Source organism: Neovison vison, chromosome X (genome assembly GCF_020171115.1).
Source record: "Neovison vison isolate M4711 chromosome X, ASM_NN_V1, whole genome shotgun sequence".
Taxonomy (NCBI): Eukaryota; Metazoa; Chordata; class Mammalia; order Carnivora; family Mustelidae; genus Neogale; species Neogale vison.
Window position 1 is genome coordinate 116926769 of NC_058105.1, and position 22282 is coordinate 116949050.

At 56.5% G+C, this 22282-nt stretch overlaps 1 protein-coding gene across 8 annotated transcripts in view; it reads left to right on the forward strand.

Moving 5' to 3' along the window:
- Nucleotides 1-16004, forward strand: part of PHKA2 (phosphorylase kinase regulatory subunit alpha 2) — an 85301-nt gene extending 69297 nt beyond the window's left edge. For 3 of the 8 annotated variants that reach the window (XM_044235781.1, XM_044235782.1, XM_044235786.1), the window contains 5 exons: nt 930-983; nt 2796-2966; nt 5018-5071; nt 5616-5816; nt 6375-7032. In XM_044235781.1, coding sequence (XP_044091716.1) covers nt 930-983; nt 2796-2966; nt 5018-5071; nt 5616-5816; nt 6375-6545 — 651 coding nt within the window. In that variant the 3' untranslated portion in view covers nt 6546-7032. Of the gene's footprint in view, nt 1-929; nt 1096-2795; nt 2967-5017; nt 5072-5615; nt 5817-6374; nt 7033-8976; nt 9138-15289 lie in introns of those variants that run through there. The other 5 variants (XM_044235783.1, XM_044235785.1, XR_006382544.1 and 2 more) reach the window with 4 other exon arrangements.
- The last annotated feature ends 6278 nt before the right edge of the window (nt 16005-22282 follow it).

Consider the following 22282-nt stretch of genomic DNA (forward strand, 5'->3'; position numbering starts at 1 on the left):
GGGTGCATGGTTTTTGCCCAGGCACTATCCCCATGCAAGTTAAGGATATGTTATAGATTTTTAGATGAGGAAATATTTGTTTGGGCAAAGGTCATCAGCCTGCTCTTACCTGTTCATTTAATAAATATCTATTTAATGCCAGTAGGGCCAGATGCTAAGTGCTGGTTATGGGCAGATATTTTATTGATTTCTATAGATTTTCATTTTTTTTTTTTAAGATTTTATTTATTTGTCAGAGACCGAGGGAGAGCGAGCAAGCACAGGCAGAGAGAGAGGCAGGCAGAGGGAGAGGCAGGCTCCCTGCCGAGCAAGGAGCCTGATGTGGGACTCGATCCCAGGACCCTGGGATCATGACCTGAGCTGAAGGCAGCCGCCTAACAACTGAGCCACCCAGGCATCCCTTTTAAGATTTTTTTTAATTGACAGAGGTCACAAGCAGGCAGAGAGGCAGGCAGAGAGAGAGCAGGGGAAGCAGGCTCGCTGCTGAGCAGAGAGCCCGATGTGGGGCTCGATCCCAGAACCCTGGGATCATGACCTGAGCTGAAGGCAGAGGCTTTAACCCATTGAGCCACCCAGGTGCCCCGATTTTCACAACTCTTAAAGATTAATGCTTTGTGGCTGGGACTTTGGAAAATAAATTGTGTCCTAACTTGATAAGGCATCCCCTGCGAGGACTAGAATGGGTAACATTTCATCCTCCCGAGAAAGATAATTTCCAAAGTCCCCCGTGACATGGAGCCTTGAGCTCTGCGCTGGCTGGCATCTGGGGCTCTTGGCCTGGATGGTGAGTAGAAAATTTCTGCCTGCCCGCCTGCCTCCTCTGCGCCTTCTTTCCGCGGGGGTTCTTGATGCTGTTCTGTGTTCCTCCTGTCTGCTTGTGTCCTTCGGTGTCACTGCACATGACTGAGTGGACTCTCTTTGTTTTATAGCTGTTTTCTGTGAGCCAGGCCATGTCCAGCAGTGCGCATTCCTCCAAGTCCGCGGTAAACCACGCATCCCGACTGTCCTCCTCACCGCCTCTGCGTTCGTGGTGTCTGAATGCTCTTGTCCTTCTCGTGCACCCACCTCATCCCTAACTCCCACAGCTTTGACCAGGTTTAAGAGTTTTCATTTGAATGTCATTATGAAGAGGGTCTAGAAGGAAAGCCGAGAAGTTCTTGATTTGAGCTCTGTCCAGGAGCTTCTGGAACCTTCGGGGTACTGGTTCTATGCCTTTCTTCTGAGCTGTGGTGGTGAGCCAGGGCCTACACGTGTTGATGAGCACCTTGTACTCACGACGCCCTGGCTTGGCCTGAGGAGTAGGAAATATTCTAATTGCAGAAGCGAGTCTTAATCTTCCTCTTGAAACTAGAAGGAGAAAACCAGCTGAGTCATTGATGAGTGCGGCTGTAATTACTTTTATTTGTATCTAATTGTTGCCGTATTTAAATGGCAGTAATGAGCCCCATGGAATAACCCAGCCTAACAGCCTTTTCAAAATAAGATCCGATGAAGTCAAAATGAGTACATAGGGAAAACTGCCTCCTGGCCTGCTAGCATGCTCGCCGTTTGGATTTCATTTTTAAACCTTTAAGTTCGAGGTTGTGCATTGAGAAATGAAGGTACCAGCTAGGCTGGAGCAAGATAACACAGGAGGATGACAGTTACCCTCTGCTGCCCTGTGGATGGGCAAGTAAGAACCCATCCTCTGGCAGAAAGCAGGCTGTGAGCCTTGCCATACTCCCCCACCCCCCTCCCCCCAGGAAGCCAGCTCGGCTTTCAGGCCCGGGCTCCAGGCCCCCACTGGGCGCCTCTGGGCGCTGCATCTGCAGTCGTGGGCAGGCCTGCTGGCTCCTGAGGCCAGAAGCGGAAGTGCTGGCCCTGCCCCAGCGCTTGGCTCTCGAAGGCCAGAATAAGGCCAGCCTCCGGCCAGGAGGTGGGAATGGGATGACATGCTCCCTCTGCTTCAGCAAAGCCTGTGTTCCAGCTCGGTGGCTGCCATGCTCCCCGGTTAGGGTGGAGTCCAGGGCCCAGAACAGGCAAACAAAGGGATTCAAAGGGATGGGGTTGGGGGTGGGGGGAGAATATGCGATCATCTCAGAGGCCTCGCTACTAAATAAGGATTCCCAGCCTTTACTCTTTCTCTTTGCCTCCAAAGCCACCCCTCTCCCCCTTCCCTCATATGCTGTGTTGCCTTGTCTGCGGCACCTGCAGGACAGGGAGATGACCACTCTCTGTGGGGCACTGTACAAGTAAAGTGGCCACTTTGGCCTTTACTGGCCTGGGCTCTCTCTCGCCTCCCTCGTGCAGTGATGCCAGAGGGCCTTGGCAGGGACAGCTGAGTCCCGTGTGCCCTTACCTCAAGGCAGGTGCGCTTTCAGGGTTTTCTGTGTCTTCCTGCAGTGAGTGCTCACGGCTCCCCGCAGCAGGTGTGACTGTGACCCATTGGACAGGGGAGGCTGAGGCCCGGAGCAACTGGGTAGATGCAGCGGCGTTGACTTGGGAGTCACAGTCTGACCCCAGGGGCTGCACTCTGGCCTGCTAGGCCTCCCCGTGGTCAGGTCAGGGTCCTTTGGTATTGTACCCCCCCTCAGGGGCTGGGAGGAGTACACGAAAAGAGATCAGTAGCCAACCTGTACAGGAAAGAATAAATCCAGCTGCAGGAAATGGCCAGAGTGCAATCAAGGAACTATGTTCCTTCTGGGCCTATGGTCTCTGTTTTGAGGAATCAGCAGAGTCCTCCCTCACGAGGGCCAGTAGTCCCGTGGGGTTCCGTTTCTGCGGATTCTGAAGGCCACACTCCCTGTGTCTTGCAGAGGTCCAGCACCCCATCCTCGCCCACTGGCACGTCATCCTCAGACTCAGGCGGGCACCACATTGGCTGGGGGGAGCGCCAGGGCCAGTGGCTCCGCAGGAGAAGGCTGGACGGAGCCATCAACAGGGTCCCTGTGGGATTCTACCAGAAGGTGTGGAAGATACTTCAGAAGGTAAGCTTGTTCACTGGACTGCATTCCACCAGCCTTGTCGCTGGGGACACACCCTCCCAGGGGAACGAGGCACTGCCCTACTTCCTTTGTGAAGTATGGTGGCCCCTGCAGAGTGAGCGGACTTGGCCCCTGAGCTTGGGGAGCCCCCAGCCTAGAGCAGGGTTCCTTCCCCTCTGATGTTTGGCCCTGTTGATACTCAGGGCCGAGTAATTCTTTTTTTGTGGGAGCTCTTCTGTGCATCGTGGGACAATAGGCAACATCCCAGGCCTTCGTGCACTGGATGCCCCCCGACACCCTCCCCCCAGTTGTGACAACCAAAACTATCTCTGGACATTGCCAAGTGTCCCCGGGCAGCAGATTGTCCCACCTGAGAATGGCCGGCTGAAACCACAGCATGTAAGATCAGGGGGCATCACAAGCTCTGTGGGACCACCTTTGACCTATTTCAGGAACATAGAAAAGTCAAGATAGACCAAAATGGGATAAGGCAGGGAAGGCTTTTGATGACAACACTGTGACATAGGTGACCTGCAGTGGCACCCCCAGGCCTTAGCCTCCCACGTGTGCCTGGTGGTGGCATCTGTACCATTCAGCAACGTGATACACACATCTGGGGCTGCAGGGCCCCGTGTGAGGCCCCGGGTGGCCTGAAGCACAAACCCACCTCCCCGGGGCCGCCTCTGCCTCTGTTCCTAGAGGGGGGGGCCCCCAGCCCCCCTCCATTGCACCAGCTGCCCCCAGGCCTGCGGCCAGCTGACAGGGCTGCAGTTCTCGGGCTGCCTGAGGCCATGAAAATATCAGCGGAGGTGATCAGAAGCCACAGCCTGCCCTGCACACACCAGAACACAGCGGAGGCTGCACACGTGGGTGACCAAGGATGGGGCAGTGGTGGAAGCCACGCCACTTTGCTCTGCACACCCCCCACCCCCCACAGGGCACTTGTGTGTCCCCCAGGGTCCTGTCCCAGCTCATCTTTCCTTGCATCCAGGCACGTTAAAAGCTCAGTTAAAAGCTTCGGTGCAAATTAAGAACCATGGGGAGGACTGGTGTTTTGTTGTTTTTTTCTTTTTTAAAACTATTTTTGTTAGCTCATTACACCATAGGCGAGGGGAGGAAAGTCATCCCAAATGAGCACGTACTACAACCCCCTTCCCAAAGGCACAGCACGTTTCAGCTGCTCTGTTGCTGGGGCAGCGGCCCCTGGGCCAGTAGGGAGCTTTAGCGGCTCTGCTTCATGGGGACGGAGGCCTTCACAGCGCTGAGCACAGGGAGGTCCGAGCGGGCCCTGTCCTCAGGCAGTTGGTCCGCACAGAGCAGCAACGCCCTCAGAGCCCACAAGAGCCTCGGTTTCTCCTTCCTCCACCTCTGCTCCGGAGGCGTGGGCGTTTGATGCCCCCCCTGTCCTGGGCCTGCCAACCCCTGGGATTTAGAAGGCAGCCAATTGGAATTAGACTAGAAGGAACTTCCTAGAAAAGCTCCCCACTCTTCCTGGGGCATCATACGCTTCCATCCAGACCTCTCCTGGTTCAATCCCAAGACACTTCTATTATGAAAAAGCAGCATTTTGTGTTGAGCCGGCGTTGGATATTTATATACGAGGGTGTGCGTGTGCATGTCTGTGCATGTGCTCGAGTCTTTTGTGATTAGTGCTTATTATAGTAATCTCAAAAATAGATGCCTGCAAAGGCACAGAAGTATCACTGCGCCAGCAGGAGCCATGAAAATCTCCCTTTATATGGCCCTGAAGGGGGCCGCGCTGCCGCCAGGGCCCAGTTGCCAAGTGAAACGCGGAGCTTCCAGAGGACCCAGCAGCTCCCTGGGGCATTGTTCGTGTGTGATCTGAAAGCCGCCTGCTGCTTCCCTAGAATTGCTCCATCGAAAACACAGCCTGTGGGCAGTGAGAACAAGCGCTCTAAAAATAACGCGAGCAGTCTGGCGTGTGCAGCCCGCGTGTAGGTTTCCAGAGCAGAGTGACGGGAGTGTGTGTGAACGCGTGTGCACACTTACCCGGCTCCGGAGTCTGACCGACGCATGCTGTGCTCTGCCTCCAGTGCCACGGTCTGTCCATCGATGGATACGTGCTGCCGTCGTCAACGACGAGAGAGGTAGGACGGGGAAAGCCTGGTGCCCAGCTACGGCCGGTCTCCCCGCAGTGCGCCAGGGCGTGCTTCCCACAGCACAGATCTGCCTGTCGAGAGCTTTACCTTTGCCCTTGAAAGCACCAGTAAGAGCAAAGCTGTGGCCCCACACACTGCCGCCCCTTCGGCCGAGGACAGTCAGCTTCCTGCTTTCCTTTCCCCTATTCATTCTTTCACAAACTGAGTTTTTACCGCGCCCGAGACCCGGTGCTATATGCCGGCCAGAGTGAGGAGGAAGAAAGGAATGAGCAGAGGGCCCTGGCCCCTGGACGTCCCAGTCTAGTGGGGTAGGTAAATCAAGTGAGGACAAGGCCAACTCACCCCCACTGCGAAGTTGTCGGCCTCCCGCTCCAGAGGGTTCTGGCTGCTGGCTGCCGGCATCAAGAATGTGGCCGGAAAGGAGGCAGCATTTGGGCCGAGCCCTGGAGGCCGCGGGTGCTGCGGCCCACGCTGGGAGCAGGGCTGGCTGTCCTCCGCTCCCTCCTGACCCCTCCGCTGGTCCCTTTGGCAGATGACCCCCCAGGAGATCAAGTTTGCCGTGCACGTGGAGTCGGTGCTGAACCGCGTGCCACAGCCCGAGTACCGGCAGCTGCTGGTGGAGGCCATCATGGTGCTGGCGCTGCTCTCGGACACCGACATGAACAGCATTGGGGGCATCATCCACGTGGACCAGATCGTGCGGACCGCCAACCAGCTGTTCCTCCACGACCAGGTGGGTGTGCCCGGGCCTGCCCTGTCACGCCCCCAGCCGAGGTGGGGCAGAGGCAAGGTAGCAGCCAGGCGGGTATCGATCCCTGTCAAGGCTGAGGCTTCTGTGTCCAGGAGGAAAGACTATTCTCAAAGAAAATGTCGTCACAGATGGTGAAAAAAACCATCAACCGGTGGGTTAGAAAATGGCACAGTGGCCACTAGGGAAGTCTAAAGATCTTTGGAAATGGAGAGTGTCGTTTGGGCCTAGGTTTGGGCGCAAACATGACTTGCTATGGGTGGGGCCCTGGGTAAACCAGCTACTTACCCTGCACCCGGAGCTGGGGTGGGAGGAGCCGTCCTGTCCTTACGGAGTCAGAGCCGCGCTGCAGACCAGGGCACGCGGGAGCACAGTGTGGTGCCCAGAGGAGAGGCTGGATGTCCCTTTCCGGGCACTCGTGGCTCCTGCCCTTGGGCTTAGAGCCCTTCTCTGGGGGCTGCTGGCTTCTAGCACTTACGGTCCTCCCAGGGCCAGAGAGGGAAGGAAGTCTGTTCATTCTTTGCCTCGGTCTTCCTGCTGCAGATGTCGATTGGAGCCGTGGACACCCTGGACAAAGACCAAGCCACAGGCATTTGCCACTTCTTTTATGACAGTGCTCCAAGTGGGGCCTATGGGACAATGACCTACCTAACGAAGGCAGTGGCTTCTCATTTGCAGGAGCTGCTGCCCAATTCAGGCTGCCAGATGCAGTAGGGCCTTGGTGCCCTGAGACTGTCGCTTGCCCCCTAGCCTCGTTGGGAACCATCTGTTCCCCAGGGTCCCCTGTGTTGGTGCAGAAGCATGTCCCATCAGAAACCCTGGCCGGGAGGAGGTAGCAGCAGCGGACCTGAAACCAGTGTCTGTCCGAGCAGGACTCCTGTGCTCCCCCCAGGAGTGCCACAGGATCCCCGTCTAGGTTTGCTTTGCTGTAACATTTGCTGCAACATCTGGTCTGAAGAGGAATTGGAAACTGGGCCCTTTTGAGTGCAGTGTGAACGGAGAAGCCAGCTTTAGTCGGCTCTCGCTGAGAGTCCCTGCAGTCGCTCGGCGGTGCTAGTGACACATCTAAAGATAGGAAGAGCCTTACTGCGGCAGGAACGGACCTTGACAGGGGGAACGTCTTACCAGGATATAGTCTGTCCGCTAGTCTGTAGTGGACCAAACTGTTTACCAAATAGAACAACTCTGTCTTTCTGTGGAAGTTTGGTTTCCTTGTGCCTTGTTGCTTTCTAGGGCTCTTGTTGTTTTGTTGGCAGAGCTACCTTTGTGTGACAGCATCCGCTCTTGCCGAGATTGAAAAAACTGCTTGCAGTTAACTCTGGCTTGTGGTCTCAAGGCTTTTATCCTGGCTCCTTATGAATTAGAGATTTCTTCTGCCTTATATAGAAAAAAACCCCTACATCTTCTGGATGTAGCGCGTGCACACACACACACACACACACACACACACACACAGGCAGGGGAGGTGCCAACTCTGCTTAGAGCTGGGCCAACTGTTGTTTGGGGACTGGAGCAGGAAGTCCCTCTGGAAGGCCTGGGCCCCCTACCCCCACATGCAGTGACGACCCTGCGGGTAGGCGGTATCTCCTCCCGCACCTGAGGCGGGTGGGGGGGGGGTGCTCCATGAGGAGCGCTCGGTGCCAGATGCCCGGGAGCCGAGTGGAGCGCCCTTGCACAGACAATGCTTCTGTCTTAGCACAGAGCCGGAGTGGCCACTTGAGCCCGTTCCCTGGAAGGCAGGCGTGCCTGGGGGCCTGGAATGTCAAGCAAGGGCAGATCCTCCTACGAGAGGGCCTCGCCGTCTTTGGCTGGTATTTGGTGAACAGAATTTTCTCTCTAGGCACTGTCTTACCTTTTGGAGGACGGGGTGGGCAACAACAGGGACCAGTCTCTGTGGGTGGCAGACTTTGGGGGACAGGCCACCCCCGGTGGTTAAATGGTGAGCTCCAGCGGCTGGAAGGTGACAGGCTAGGTTTGTGACGACTGCCTCTGAGGTGGGGAACATGGCCCCGGGATTGTCGGCTCAGAGGTTTATGTGAAGGGGGAGAAAGCTGATACTGTTGCTGCTTTGAGGGGACACAGAGGTGCCCAGAGCCCCTCAGAGTCCAAACTTAGTACTGATCCCTATTCTCGACGTGGGAGAGCCGCTCTTCAGCTGGGCCCCAGGAAGAGAGACAGTCAAGAAACACATGGCCCAGCGCTCCTTACCTGGGCTCGGCGGTGTCCACGCCCCATGCACATGCGACTCGGGGACCTCGTTTGGAATTCTTGAAAGCGCAGTTTGTTCTTTGCTGAGGCCTGGGGTGGTTACCTACAGAGCCACACCGGAATCTGTCCGGCCCACCCCCACGGACTTCTCCCTGCTCCTCTCCGCCTTCCCTATCAATGTCCGCACGTGCTGCGCACTTTCCGCACCAGGGGCGGGAACGCAAAGCTACAGGAGGTGTGACTCGGTGCTCAAGGGCCTCAGCCCGGCAGGAAGGCTGGTGAGAAAAGCTGTGCGCGCTCGGTGGCACAGACCCAGCAGAGACCCAGCCACCACGGGGACCGGAAGGCGGGGCCCGCCCGGAGCGCAGGTGGCAGCGTGGAGCTCAGCGACCGTGCGGCCTGGCCCACAGCTCCTGCCCACGCGGCACATGGCCTGGCCTGGCACCACGCTCCCCCGCGCTCCTGCGGTGCTCCCTGCCCGTGCCCCGTCTTTCTGGGGAGGCATGTTTGGGCCCGTGTGCCTCTGAGGGTCCAAGGCAGGGAGGTGGGCACGGCCAGCCTGGTTTCAGAGAAGCATTTTCATAACCTTTGTTTTGGGGTTTCGAAAGACATGCCTCACGCGCTTCACCTGCTAGACTTCCTGGAGGGTTGTTTCCAAGGCAGGCAACATAACAAAGGCACAAGCTGTGAAAGTCCCGGTGGCTTCTTGGGAGAGAAAGTTCCAGAAGAGTTACAGCCCTCCCAATTGAGCCAGATGCTAATTTAGAACATCACCTGCCCGTGGATGGTACGCAAACCATAGACGCCGTGGCGGGGCTCACTAGCCGAGGTGCGGGCCGGAGGGCAGAGCCATAATAAGCAATTCAGCGGCGCCTTCGGTTCCCTCTTTTGAAGCCTCTTTCAAATGAAATCCTGAAATAGTATCGCATTTCCACAGGCATCAAGCTGTCAGCTTCAAAGAAGGAGAACGGGCTTCGGAGGCTTGCTGCCATTATGAGCAGCTGAGGCCCACGCCGCGGAGAAGAACCGATGCTTAGGGATGGCAGAGGCCCTGTGCGGCCACTATCCCAGCCACGGCCCACTGGGCTTCCACGCCAGGTGAGCGTGGCCCATGGCGTCCCTCTGTCCTTCGCAGAGCAGAAAGGCCAGTTTTGACCTTTACTGGGCCTGGGAGGTAGCATGTTCTTTTTCGGAGCCAGGAACAAACATTTCTTTTAACATCCATTGAAAATCTGTTGGCCACCCCACCTGCTGCTCACCCTGGCTTTGACCCAGGTGAAGCCAGCAGCAAGGACGAAGGTTCTGTCTCGGAGTCAGACTGGCCTTCCAGCCCAGCTCTGTGACCTGGGGGTGAGTGATGTAGCCTCTGTGAACCCCAGTTTGCCCATCGTCAAAGGTACACCAAGGCCCGTAGACCGGCACGGGGCTACGTGTGAGGGAATCCCAGGGATCCCTTTCTACTCCCGGCCTTTGGCAGTCGGAGCCTGGAATTCCCGGCTCACATGAATCCAGATTTGTCCAATGGCAGCCCCCAGCCAGGCCAAGGGCCAGAGGCAGACAGGTCTCCAGGTCATGCCCGTGTCTCACGGGGTGGGCATCTGTCAAAAGGTCCGTTAGAGCTTCTGCCACTTTTCTGGGGCCTAGTGAATGGAAGGAGACTGTTACACATTAGCTGCCTAAATAGAACTTAAACGCTCCCTGTTTTTAAAAAAAAAAAAAAGGAAAAGAAAAAAGACCAGAAGATCAGGAGGCCAGACAAAGTTTGTCAGCTGATTGATGCCATTTATTTCTGGACAGGACGACAGGAGGCTCAGCCTCCCTTGATGTAAATTATAGCAGAACCATCACTCAGTTCTGTACATACACATGCAAGTCTGGCAAATAGCTTTTGTCTTCCCTGCTTCCTTGTTGTCAGAGGGTACAAAAGCCTCCCACCCCTTCCCTCTGTGCCATTATCTTTCAAGGTGACTCTTATGCTTTTGAAGTCCCTGCCATCTGTTGTGTGTGTCTCTGCACTTTGCATAGTCCCAGAATGCCTTCTGTTCACCCGGACTTGGCCACTGATTCCACCACTTGCGAGGGGACGGTAAAGTCACGTTCTCGCCTCTTAGAGCCCAGTGCCCCCTTGCCTTCCTCAAAGCCATTTAGGAAAAGCCACTTCTTTGAGTTACCAAGAGAGCTCTCGGAGGTATGAGAAGAACCGAAACGGCAAGAGACTATTCTGAAGTCTAACACTCCGAGTGTTTGACGGTTTGGGAGAGGGAACAATTCCACCAGAAAACAACTGTGTGTTTTTAAGGAACATATGTGCAATTTTGGCAAAAACGCCTTCTCAGACGGAGTGGGATAATCGGAACCAATGAACTCTGAAGTCACGTGACGCCTCCCTCTGCCTTATCGCAATATGTCAGCTGTTCGGAGACATGAATTGCTCAGAAAGCAGTTTTTGTGGCCCGCTTCAGGCCCGGCGGTGCTCGGCCCACAGGAATATGGCCAAGCAGGGTGGGATGAAGAAACGCCTCTTAGTCGTGAAGGCTAAAATGCGGAAGGACCCGGCCCAGGTCCTGGGAGGCAATCCCGGCGCAGACCTACCCGTTCTGCCCCCACCGCCCCCCAGTTGTCAGTTCTGTCTCGGGAACATGTGTCCAGAGAGGTTCACTGGAGAGGGAAGCAGGGCCACGGGCCGTAGCTCAGGGCAGAGGAGGGAAGGGTTTCACCAGACAGCAGCTCTGGCGGGGCTGTGTCTGGAAAGCAGAGGGAAGGAAGCAAGTGCCTAAGGTGCCAGACCTTCGTCAGCTGCTCCTGAGACGCCACCGGGCTCCCCTGCTCTGTGGCAGTTCAGGGGCAAGAATCGGGTAGCGGCAAAGCAGGGGCCATCAGATGGCTGAGCGGGGCCATTCCTGTCACCCCCCCTCGGACCGCTGCCCCATCTCGGGCCCAGGCCCACGCACAACTGTCGCCGGTCTCAGCCTGCGCCGCTTCCCACCCCTGGAATGCAGCGGCGACCACTGGGTGGCGGGGACGGGGAGGCTGCAAACCGTCCAAGTGCCCTGGGGCTCGCCTTCAGGCAAGTCTTCGCCTGCCCTTCTCTGTCCCTGCAGAGTCGCTGCTCCCGCTGCTCCCGCTTCTCCTGTCCCCAGCCCAGAGGGGACCGCAAGCACGCCCCGCCTTTCAAGTCAGGACCTTCGAAAGCTTGGGGAAGACTGGGGCTGAGGCCTTCGGGTTCTGCACTCACTCGAAGGCTTCTTCCTCTGCACTTTAAATAGATGTGCTGTGCGGAGTTTTAAATTTGACACATTTCTTTTTTTGAACTTAAAAAAAGCACAATGAAAAGCAAGCAAGCAACGTAGTGACTCATCCCGGGGAGGAAGGGAAGAGCTCCCTGATGAGAAGCAGTGGTCAGGGGAACATTCCAGGAGGCTGCCCGGGGGTGTGCACCGTAAAGGGGAGAGTGTGGAAATACACTGGGAACAGGTGAGGCCCACAGGACAGGCTCTGAGGGGTCCCTAGAGTAAGGGCCTTCTGCGGGTCTTACTTCTGGGCCAGCCTCAGGTGTCTTAGAAACAGAGGGAGGCAGCCGAGATTTCCAACCCTACAGCCCTCAGATGTTGGCGGAGAAGAACCCGATCTTTAGCATACATTTGCTTAGTCACCTGAGCATTAGTAGCACCAGGATTTTACAAATGGGGAAACTAAGGCTCACCGGGCATGCGGCTTGCATCAATTCTCCCACTGTAGATCCAGACTGAAGCCTGGGTCTCAAGACTCCATGTTCACCTAAATCTGGGCAAAGAACCCTGCACTGCCTTGACAAATTTACCTCAGAAGAGAGACTTGTTTCCTTGGTTTACACAAGGTTTGGATGGTACATATGGAGAGAGTATTGCAGGGGACAGGAAGTCTCAGTTTAGCATACAGGGACTTAAAAAAAACAGCTCAGCCTAAGCCCATCCAAATCCTCTTTGCAAACGGGCAGCCTGGTGTGGTGTGAAAGGCTCCACCCAGCTCAGGAACGGGGCACACCGAGCCCGGAGGCTCTGGGGTGCCCGGAGTGCACAGCAGGGTCAGGGCTGGACTAACTGGGATGTGGGCTTCGTCCGTCCCAGCCCCCACCCCCCATCGCCCTTGGCTCCCCAGCTAAAGTAGGGAGGCCAGGTCCAGCTCCGTTTTCTCTGAGGGTTCCCAATTGGAAGAAACATGGTCCGTGCAGTGGGAACTACAAATCTCTTTTTTTTTTTAAGATTTTACTTATTTATTTGACAGACCACAAGTAGGCAGAGAGGCAGGCAGAGAGAGAGAGGGGAGGAAGCAGGCTCCCCGCTGAGCAGAGAGCCCGATGCGGGGCTCGATCCCAGGACCCTGGGATCATGACCTGAGCCGAAGGCAGCGGCTTTAACCCACTGAGCCACCCAGGCGCCCCGGAACTACAAATCTATGAACAACCGGAATGACTATTCCTGTAGTCACTGCTGCGCTAGAGACCTTGACCGATGGTCAGCCTTTGGTAGATTGTAATGGAGGCAGCGATTGGCTTGAGGTGTCACACCTGGCCCCGCCCACCCCCTGGATGCCCTGGCCTTTTTCCGGCCACGGGCCCGGGGTTCGCCCAGCCGGAAGTCTGGTCTCCAGGCTGCTGCTTAGGGCCAGGTGCTCTCAGCTACTATGCAGTCTCCTGGTGCTGCAGTTTGATCCTCTGTGAAATGGGGTGATGGTTATCTCAGCTGGTGTCACTGGGCGGTACCAAATACTGGACAGAGTAGGTAATAGGGATGTCCATACAATCACGTCTGGTAATGCAGATAAGCCACTGGCGACGCCCCACTGAGGTCTGCACACTCCTGATCCCCACGGGAGGCAGCCTAGGTGCTTACGAATATGGGCTTTGGACTCAGGCTACTTTGAAGCTGCGTGGCCACGGATGGACATGGAGTCGCTTTCTGAGCTGCGTTTCCTCATATGTCACATGGCAATAATAGTGCTCATCGTTTAAGGTTGTGGAGGACCACAAACAATGAGATAATGGGAATTAAAAAAAAAATTTAGAGCAGTGTCAGGACTGCAACCCGGCAACGCCTGGGTTGGCCCCATTCAGGCATCAATTACTGCACTCTAGAGAGGTCAAGGTCACTATCCTCTGCTCTGCCCTGAGCAGGTCTCTCTGTTGTGGACCAAGGATGAACGAAGCAGGGCGAACGGAGAAAGAGGGTGGCGCTTTGAGGAGGAGGAATGGAGAGCTTCAAAGCCCTATTTTCATCAACCTCTGAATTCCTTCTTCCTCTTAGATCCTGCCTCCAAGGGCCTGGTGTGAGAAGAGAGGTCTGAGCCTGCTCCCCTAGTTGGGAGAGGTACTGAGGCCTTGGGAGAAGAAAGCGCCTGGGATGGGCACAGTCACGGGACAAGGCCACGCAGGTGGTCCAGTCCACCCCACCAGCACGGCAGCGCCAGAGGGTTTGGGGCCCAGAAGCAGACAGTGTAGGCAGGGGGCTGTTTGCTTGAACCAAGAGAACCGCCTTGCCTCCAGAACATCCAAGAGCACCGGCCCGAGCGGGGGCTGGATGCCAGGCCCGAATGCTCTGTAAGCTGGGGTTCATCATAGCGCTTCCAACTCATGTGGTTGTTGCAAGGATTAAATATATTAATATTCTTAAAGTGCTTGGATATCACTCGGCCCCAGAGTAAGAGCTACATAAGTGTTTGCTTATTAAACAAAATTAGATAGTAAACCCTTCAAATTAGATAGTTAACCCTTCAGTGAGTTCCTGTTTAAACATGACCCCCAAATGCCTCTGCTCCCCTTCTGTCCCCACCCTGAGCCAGGCTTCTCTGTCCTGAGACGCTCCTTGCAGGCCCTTTTAGAGGCATTTGCATTTCCTATCCTGTTTTAGTCTTAGCAAAAGCTCTTGACTTGTGAAATTCTCAGCCTCTGGCCTGGACAGTGTGACAGAGGACAGGGCCGAGGAGAGGGGAGGATAAAGGGCCCACAAGCTCTGCCCGCAGTGTTTTCTGCCTCAGTGTGGGCCGGCATCGCCTGGGGGTGTGCTCAGAAGGCCTGTCTGCTCCTGGAACTCGAAAAGGCCAGATCCTACTAGTGGACAAATTCTTCAGGATTCTCGATACTTGGAGCTGTGCAGCAGAGACTACGCAGCCATCAGTGGCTCAAACGATAAAGTCACGGCTCTATTTTAGCAAGGAGTCAGGCACTGGGAAGTTGCAGGGTTGGGACCCGGGTTCAACAATGTCATGAAGGACCCATGCCTTTCCCGTCTGCGGAGTCGGGGGCGTCTTCTCTTGTGCTTGCAAAATGGCCACCAACAGCTTAGCACATCACACGCGGAAAACACAGCATCCTGACCAGGAAGGAGGGGCACAGCGTTCCCAAGCTCCTCTCTCTCGCTTCTCTCTCTCCCACTCACCCCCCCCTCCTCACCCCCCTTCCTCCCCTTAGCAAACTTCCCCTCAATTCTCATTGGCCAGAACTGAGCCCCATACCAATTTTAGACCAATCGCTGGCAAAGCCAGTACGGATTAACAAGACAACTTTAGGAACTGTGGTAGTTGCAAATCTAGAACTATCGTGGACCTGAGGGGTAGAAGCCACATTCTGAGACCTCACCTGTCACAGCTGACACAAAGTTGGGGTTCTGTTAATGAGGAAGAAGGGAGATGGCCGCTGGACCACCTGTCCAGTGCCTGTCTTAAGCACTTAGCCCTCAGGTCATCGTCTTGGCCTCGGTCATGCTTCTTGAAATTTCTCATGCCTCATCCAGAGCCCTTTGCTGCTTGGGGAGAGCTGTTGTTTGCTAAATACTTTGGATTCTTCTACTTGTTTCCATCAACTCTATCCCCCCCCCCCCGCCTTCCCACCACCTTCTTAACCTCCCTACACGATAGGATAAAGCATAGAAACTGACAAGGTGAGACAAGCCCCAGTCTAGGAGAAAAATTTAAGAAACAAGCCACAGAGCAGGAGGATTACACAATCCAGACTGCCGGTTAAAAGACATGCCTACTAGATTAATATAGAGAGATGTGTGCTGTTTATCAGCACGTGGATGTGAAGGAGGAACCATAAAAGGATGAAAAAGTCCTTGTCAGGCAGATGGTAACCAGAAGCAAGCTGTGGGGACGTCAGCTAAAATAGACTTGAGGACAAGAAGTAGTATTAGGGATGAAAAGGCTGACTACGGGAGGATAAAAGATGAAATTCATCAAGATGAGATTTCCATTTTAACCACGGATGTACCCAACAGGATCGCTTCAGCATATGGAAAGGAAGCATGAGGAGAACCAGGAGGAGGACGGTCTTCACTACAGGAGACATGAACACACGTCTTGACTACTGCTAAGTCAAGGGGCCCAAGAGCAGCTCATCAAGGACAGAAGATCCAAATGACACAATCAACAACCTTTGCCTAATGGGCACATACACAGGCCTATGTAACACTTCGAGTGGCTTCTCTGAGTACACTTGGAGCATTAAAACGGTGATTATACACTAAGCCATAAAGAAGGAACTAGTGAAATATAATATGCAGACCACGATCTCTGACCTTTTAAAAGGTAAATGATGCAAGTACATTTGGAAATGTTTAAATTGCTAAATAACTCCCAAGTGAAAGACGTCAACGAAACCTTTAAAATATCCAGAAGTCAATGAAAATGGAACTATTGCATACCAAAGCTTGTGAGATATGAAAAACCCAGGGCTTTGAAGGTATTTTATAACTTTAAAGGCTTATGTTAGAAAAGATGAGAGCCTCCACAGTAATGAGCAACGTTTCCCTTTTCAGAAATTAGACAAAGAACAAAGACAATAAAAATAAGCTCAGATTACTAAAGATGAAAGAGAGATCTGTGAAGCCAAAAGTTACCTTTTTAGTTCCAAGATGGAAAGGGGGACAGGACTGCAGGAAATATGGATGTTTAAAAAAAAAAAAAAAAAGATAATAAAAGGAGAACAGCAAATTCATCAACATGCTGCGAACCTGCAATGGCGACGCTCGCTGGGCGCTGTTCCTGGAGGCCGAGCTTATGGGGGCTCCCCCGGTCTGGGCACAAGAGGGCGTCTTCTGAGGGATTCGGAATGAATGAACCCCTGAGGTGCAACCACGTGGGTAAATCTTACCATCTTAGCAATACAGCAGGATGTCCAAAAACCCTGCCAAAGGGAGGACGCCCTTCTTACAAAATGAGAAAAATCTATGTATATACTTTCTAGGAACACACCCAAATGCAACAGAGAGAAAAGCAAGGGGGGGAACAAAGTGTGTAGGCCGGAGACGGCGACAAGGATGCGTGGAGACCACCTGGCCCGGTGGAAGTTAGCGTCAGGGTCCCGGCTTTTTGTTCGGGGGAGCGGGTTTGCATGCGCTTATTATTAAAAATAGCTAACTGAATAGGTAAATCAAAGCAGGTCATGCTGACCCGATGACGAATGAGGAACATAGGCTGAGGGCAGAGAAGAAAGAGAGAGAAAAGGGAGCATCAGTCATTAACTCCGTTTCCACCGGCACCTGGACCCCCGTGGAGCCAGGGCAGCCGGCCGGGGGCTCAGGGGCTGGGCTGCTGCTGCGGGGCGGCTACCCGCCCCCCACCAGCTGCTGCCTCTGCCTCCCCGGCCCTACAGAGGGGATGTGGCAGGTGAGCTGCTGGTGGAGCTCGGCCACCGCTCGGCCCAGCTTTCCCTTCTTACTGGAACCATTGCTGTTCCAGATTCTATTCTGACCCTGCCTGATACAAAACTAACTGCCGGAGAGGAGGCTCCCTGAGATGGCGGGGTGCGGCCTCAGAGAGCTGCGCGAAATCGTGGGGGGGGCGGTTCTCGCAGGCAAGAGCCCCGCTCACAGCTGTGGGCCACTGGTCAGGCCAGGCCGAGGCTCAGAGGACGGCACTCTGGACGCCTGCCTCCTGCCCCTCCGAGGGGAGGTCGGGCACCGAGGGGACTTCCTCAATGGGGTGCAGAGGTGGGAGCGGGAGCCCCGGGGAGAATCCAGACGAGGCTGCAGGACGCAGGCCCGGCCTGCTGAGAGCAGGACAAAAGGGACAGAAGTCACTGCCGGGACGTGGCGCGGCACAGGGTGGGTGGGAGCGCGCAGAGGTGAAGAGGCGGGATCTCGGGGCGAGGGTCTGGGCTCAGATCTCTGCTCTAACCCCGGGGTTGCTGAGGGAGCCGGGCACAGTGCTCAGCCACTCCAGGCCAGTCTCCTTGACACACATTGCACGGAGGCTGGGAGTCAGGCCGCAGAAGGCAGCAGGGTGCCCAGGCCAGGGCTCGGGAGGGAAAGGCTTGAGCCGAGACATGGAAGGGTTGCAGGAGACTGCCAGGGGCCCTGGGGGGAGACAGACCCTGAAGGCAGGGGCGCGTGCCCTGCAACCTGAGTGGCCCCCGGTGCTGTGTTGTGACTGAGCAGAGAGAGGGAGGGAGAAAGGGGGAGAGAGGAGGTAGCCGTGAGGCCAGAGGGCCCACGGGGGCAGGTCACGCAGGGCCTCATCCATCCCTGGAAGGACCTGGCCTTTGTCTCTGAAACTGGGAGCCGTTCTGGAGTCCTGCACAGAGGCAGGACCGAATGTAACTTAAGTTTTAAAGAAGGTCAGCCCAGGTTGTGGGGACGAGGTGGCGAGAGAAGCAGGGAAACCTGGTCAGGGGTGAATGCCATCACAGATGGGCAGAGAGGGTGGTAGCTTGGCCTGGGGCGGTGGCACGGTGACAAGGGTCGGATTCTGGAGGCAGGTCAAAGAGAGAGCCAAGAGGATTTGCTGGCAGACGAGGTGGGCAGGGAGAGCAGCGGGGGGTGCGGGGAGGCACGAGGGGTTTAGCGAGAGCAGCTGGAGGGACAGCGCGGGTCCAGCGGACGGCAGGGGTGGCCGGGGAGGGGGCATGCTGAATGTGACAGGATTCTGGGCCATCCAGTGCTAGCGGTTCTGGTCTTCGGGACGGTGGGGAGGGGCTGCTGAGAAGGTAAAGCGAGATCATGGTCGTGGGGTCCCGAGGCCCATGGCAGCCATGTGGGAAGCCCAAGGTGTCCTCGGAGCTGCCGAGCGTGGCCACAGCATCCTGGGAGGGGGACCGTCCGCACGCTCATGGGGAGGAATTCTGTTCGGCGCTGGTCCCTCCCAAGAAGCACCCTCTCCACTCCCAAAGGCCAATGCGGCCCTGACTGCTGACCAGGACTGGGACCCACGTCAAGGCCACTCAGCCTCCCAGCACCCCAGCTTGCTGGGTCCCCGCTAGCGGGGAGAGGAGTGTGCGCCCGGGGCCGAGTGCAGATCCCGGTACACTTCCCACCAGAGTCACGGCCCTGCCCCTCCGGGATCTGCCCGCGCACAGTGCAAAGTCAGCATTTGGAGAGATCACGGAGGTTGTGAAACGGGGAGCCGGGGCCTGCGGGGTCCGGCTCACCCAGCGGCCGACAGACCGCCGCCAGCGCAGCGCACCGCCCTGCTTTTCAGATCGCTGAAGGGCCCAGGCTGCTCGGAAAGGCCGCCGTAGCGCAGACTGACGGAGCACACGGTGGCCGGCGAGTCTTGACCGCGCCAGCCAAGGGAATGAGAGATGCTAAATGTAATGGCCAAGGTGGCCAGGCCAACAATGTCAAACCCCAGGGCATACACAGACAGCCCAAGGGCAGGCGCTGGGTCAGGAAGCCGGGGCCGCGGAGGTCCAGAACCCTGCCAAGCTGGGCCCCCCTTCCAGGACTGGGAGTGCCCCCTTAGCATGCCCAGAAGCACTGTCCCTTTTCCAGGCGGGTCACTGATGACCCACGGGCTATTTCCTCCCACACATACCCTGGCAAAGCAGCATATGTGCCAACTCCCTGGGAGCGACCGGGAGAGGGCTCCGCCACGGAGGCCGTTCTCCCGAGGACCACTGCCTCCTCTTCCTCCCCAGGGACCTCCTGCACCTCCTGGGGGTTCATCCTCTGTGCCCTGCGCCACTCCCCACTCTTAGAGCATCCTCTTTCCTCAGAAAGTGACCCAAGGGTCACCAGCTCCCAAACTCTGGCCAGTTAAGGTCTGCCATCTGCCCTAAGTCTTCCGAAATTAGACAACCACCTGTTCCCTTGGCCGTTAAAACTCAGCAACTATTGGACACCTGGGTGGCTCAGTGAGTTAAAGCCTCTGCCTTCGGCTCAGGTCATGATCCCAGGGTCCTGGGATTGGGCCCCGCATCCGGCTCTCTGCTCTGCAGGGAGCCTGCTTCCTCCCCTCTCTCTCTCTGCTTGCTTCTCTGCCTACTTGTGATTTCTCTCTCTCTGTCAAATAAATAAAATCTTAAAAAAAAAAAAACAACCAAAAACTCAGCAACTATTGCATGAGCTGCAAAGAGCTTTCAAAGGTCAAAATTAAAACTTCATTTCCTGGACACCCGGGTGGCTCAGTTTTTAAAGCCTCTGCCTTTGGCTTGGGTCATGACCCCAGGGTCCTGGGATGGAGCCCGGCATTGGGCTCTCTGCTCTGCGGGGAATCTGCTTCCTCCCCTCTCTCTCTCTGCCTCTCTGTCTACTTGTGATCTCTGTCTGTCAAATAAATAAGTAAAATCTTTAAAAACAAAACAAAACTACATTTCCAAATGGCCCTCTCTGTACCTGCCCTGTGAAGATGTTCTTAACTCGGGATGTTGAGAGTGACTTTCATGACGAAGAACATAAGCAGCTCCTGGCGGCTCATTTGTTCTTCACCACCAGCCCCTGAGGAGAGGCCTTCCTGCCTCCAGCTCGTAGGAAGGAAACTGAGGCTTGGCAGGGCGCCGAAGCTCCAGATTCCAGAGCCTGTTGAGAAGCAGCAGAACCGAGTCAAAGCCAGGCCTTGCTCTAAAACACTCTACCTTCTCCTCAACCTTCCCCCGGCTTCTTACAGACTGCGTGCCCTGCGGAAACCCACCGGCGAGATGGGGCGACAAGGAAGGTGTTCACACAGCACCCGGCGGAGCCCCTCAGCTCAGCTGGCTTTTCTGAATTTAATGGGGTCCTGACAATTTGCCCAGTCACTGCCCCGCCGGGGCCAGGCCTCCGTGGGGCTCGTGGCCTCCTTGGCCTGGCTCCAGGAGAGAAGACAGCTGGACCCCAGCCGCCCACCCCCAGGTGTCCCATTGCACTCCGCAGGGAGGACTCAGAGCCCAGGCCTGCCTCTCCACTACCCACTTCGCTGAGGAGACAAGCCCCTTCCCCGCCACCCACTCCAAGGACCACACGCCCCCACCGTGCCCCCAGGGCCAGGGCAGAAGCCATCCTTGGGCTCTGGTGTGGAGAGGTCACAGGCTTGCATGAACACCACCATCCAGGGAGCCAAACGGTAATTCTGGTGCCATCGCTGGAGGGCTTTTGTGCAAATAATCTACTGAGGGCTTGTTCTTGGGAGAGACCGGGAAGCAAGTGTTAGAAGTGGAATAAGAGAAGGGGGATTTGCTGAGAAACGCTGTGCATCCAGGTGGAGATTAACTTTACTTGTCCCCCAGGGAGCCCTGGTGTCAGTGGTGAGACACCACATGTCCTGAGGGGAAGGGAAAGGGCTGGAACCATGTGCTCAACCCTGGCCTGCCCGCCACCGGCTGTCACAGATGGTGTGGGGGGCTGGGGTCGTGACCTCTGAGGCAGGTGCCTCCCCTCAGCCTTGGGCAACTTTGGGGAAAGGGTATGGCTGTGAGATGTCAGTGCCCAGCAGTTCCAGAAGCAGTGGGCACGAAGGCGATGTGCATGACCGCCAACAGTGGCTTCCTGTGGGAGGCCCACCGTGTGCAGGACCAGAAGCAGAGGCTCCAAATTCTTGAGTCATGCGCCCACGGAGTTTTAGCCACCACGGCCCCTGGGTGGCAGAGGGGGAAAAGCTGTGTAACTCCAAAGGCCTCCCGGGGTTACCGGAGTTAGCAAATGAAGAAACGCACGATGCCTGGTTTGACTGGGGTTTCAGATAAACAACAAACGCACTTTTAGTACCAGCATGTCTCAGTTCATATTTGGGACATGCTGGTACTAAACAATTATTCACCACCCGGGGTTCGAAGTTAACTGCGCGCGCTGGGTTTTATCTGGCAACCCCGGAGTCGGCCAGTGTCAGGCCGCCTTCTGTCCTGTCCCCCCTCCACGAGCTGAGGCCGGTCGGTGCGCACGTCGCACGGTGCCAGGTACCCAGGCAAACGCTCCTGTCCCTAGAAATGCACCGTAGGACTTCCCTGCTGGGGGTGGGGGACACCAGGACTGGAACTGCGGGCGCACGTCTGCATCTGCGAACCAAACCCCTCAAACGCGGGCACGCCGGCGCGGGCGTGCAGCCCAGTACGCGGGCGCGGGGTAAGGCAGGCGCCGTCCCTGCGCTTGGCAGCAGCCCTGGGCTTCCCGCCGTCCTCGCGCCGCCCGGGAGCTTTGACGAAATCCTGTCCCCCACGCAGTCCCTCCCTCGCACCCACACGCCGGCGGCGGCGGCAGCAGCCTCTGCGCGGAGGGGAAACCCAGGAGGCAGACACCCCAGTGGGCCGGAGACCAAGCCCGAAGCTTCACGCGCCGGGTGGAGGAAGGCGCCCTCTCGCGGGGGGTCCCCTCCGGAGCGGTCCAGCACGTGCGACAGGACACAGGGCCCCGCCGCAGGCCGACTCCAGCGCCCCCTGCCCCCCCGGGGGGGGGCATCTCGGCTCGTGCGGCGTCGCCGAGGCAGCGAGGGACGGGGTACGCTCGGAAGCTCAGCGAGGCAGCGGGGAGCCGAGGCTATAATTAAATCAGACTGTGAACATATTGTTCGCGGAAACCTTAGCAGAGCATGAGTCACGACGGCGGAGTGAATCACACAGCCTCAGAGTTTCCATTTATATCGCCTTCCGCTGGGGTCTTTCTGCTTCGGTTCCAGATCCTGGGCCCCCGCCGCCTGCCTCCTTGGCCCTCCCCAGGAGGAAGCCTCCAGCGGCGCGTGGCTCAGGGCCCGGGGTCGGGCGGGGCGGGGCGGCCACGGCGGCGGGGGCAGGAGTGGGGCCCGGTGGGGACCCAGGCGGGCGCGTCCCCAGCACCAGGACCGGATGACCTCCTGGCCACTGGGGAGGGAAATGTGGGGCAGGGGAACGCAGCCCTTCCAGCCACTGCTAGAATCTCCGGTGTTGGTTTGGGGATTTTTTATTTTTTACTTTTTTAAAGTAAAATTGGGTGAGAGCGTCGAGGTGGAAACTCCAGGTTAAAATGGAGTTTCCTGTTCCTTGCGCTGTTTTTGGTTAAGTTCGCTCCCAGGATGGTTCCCAGACAGCACAGCCGGGTGAGCACACG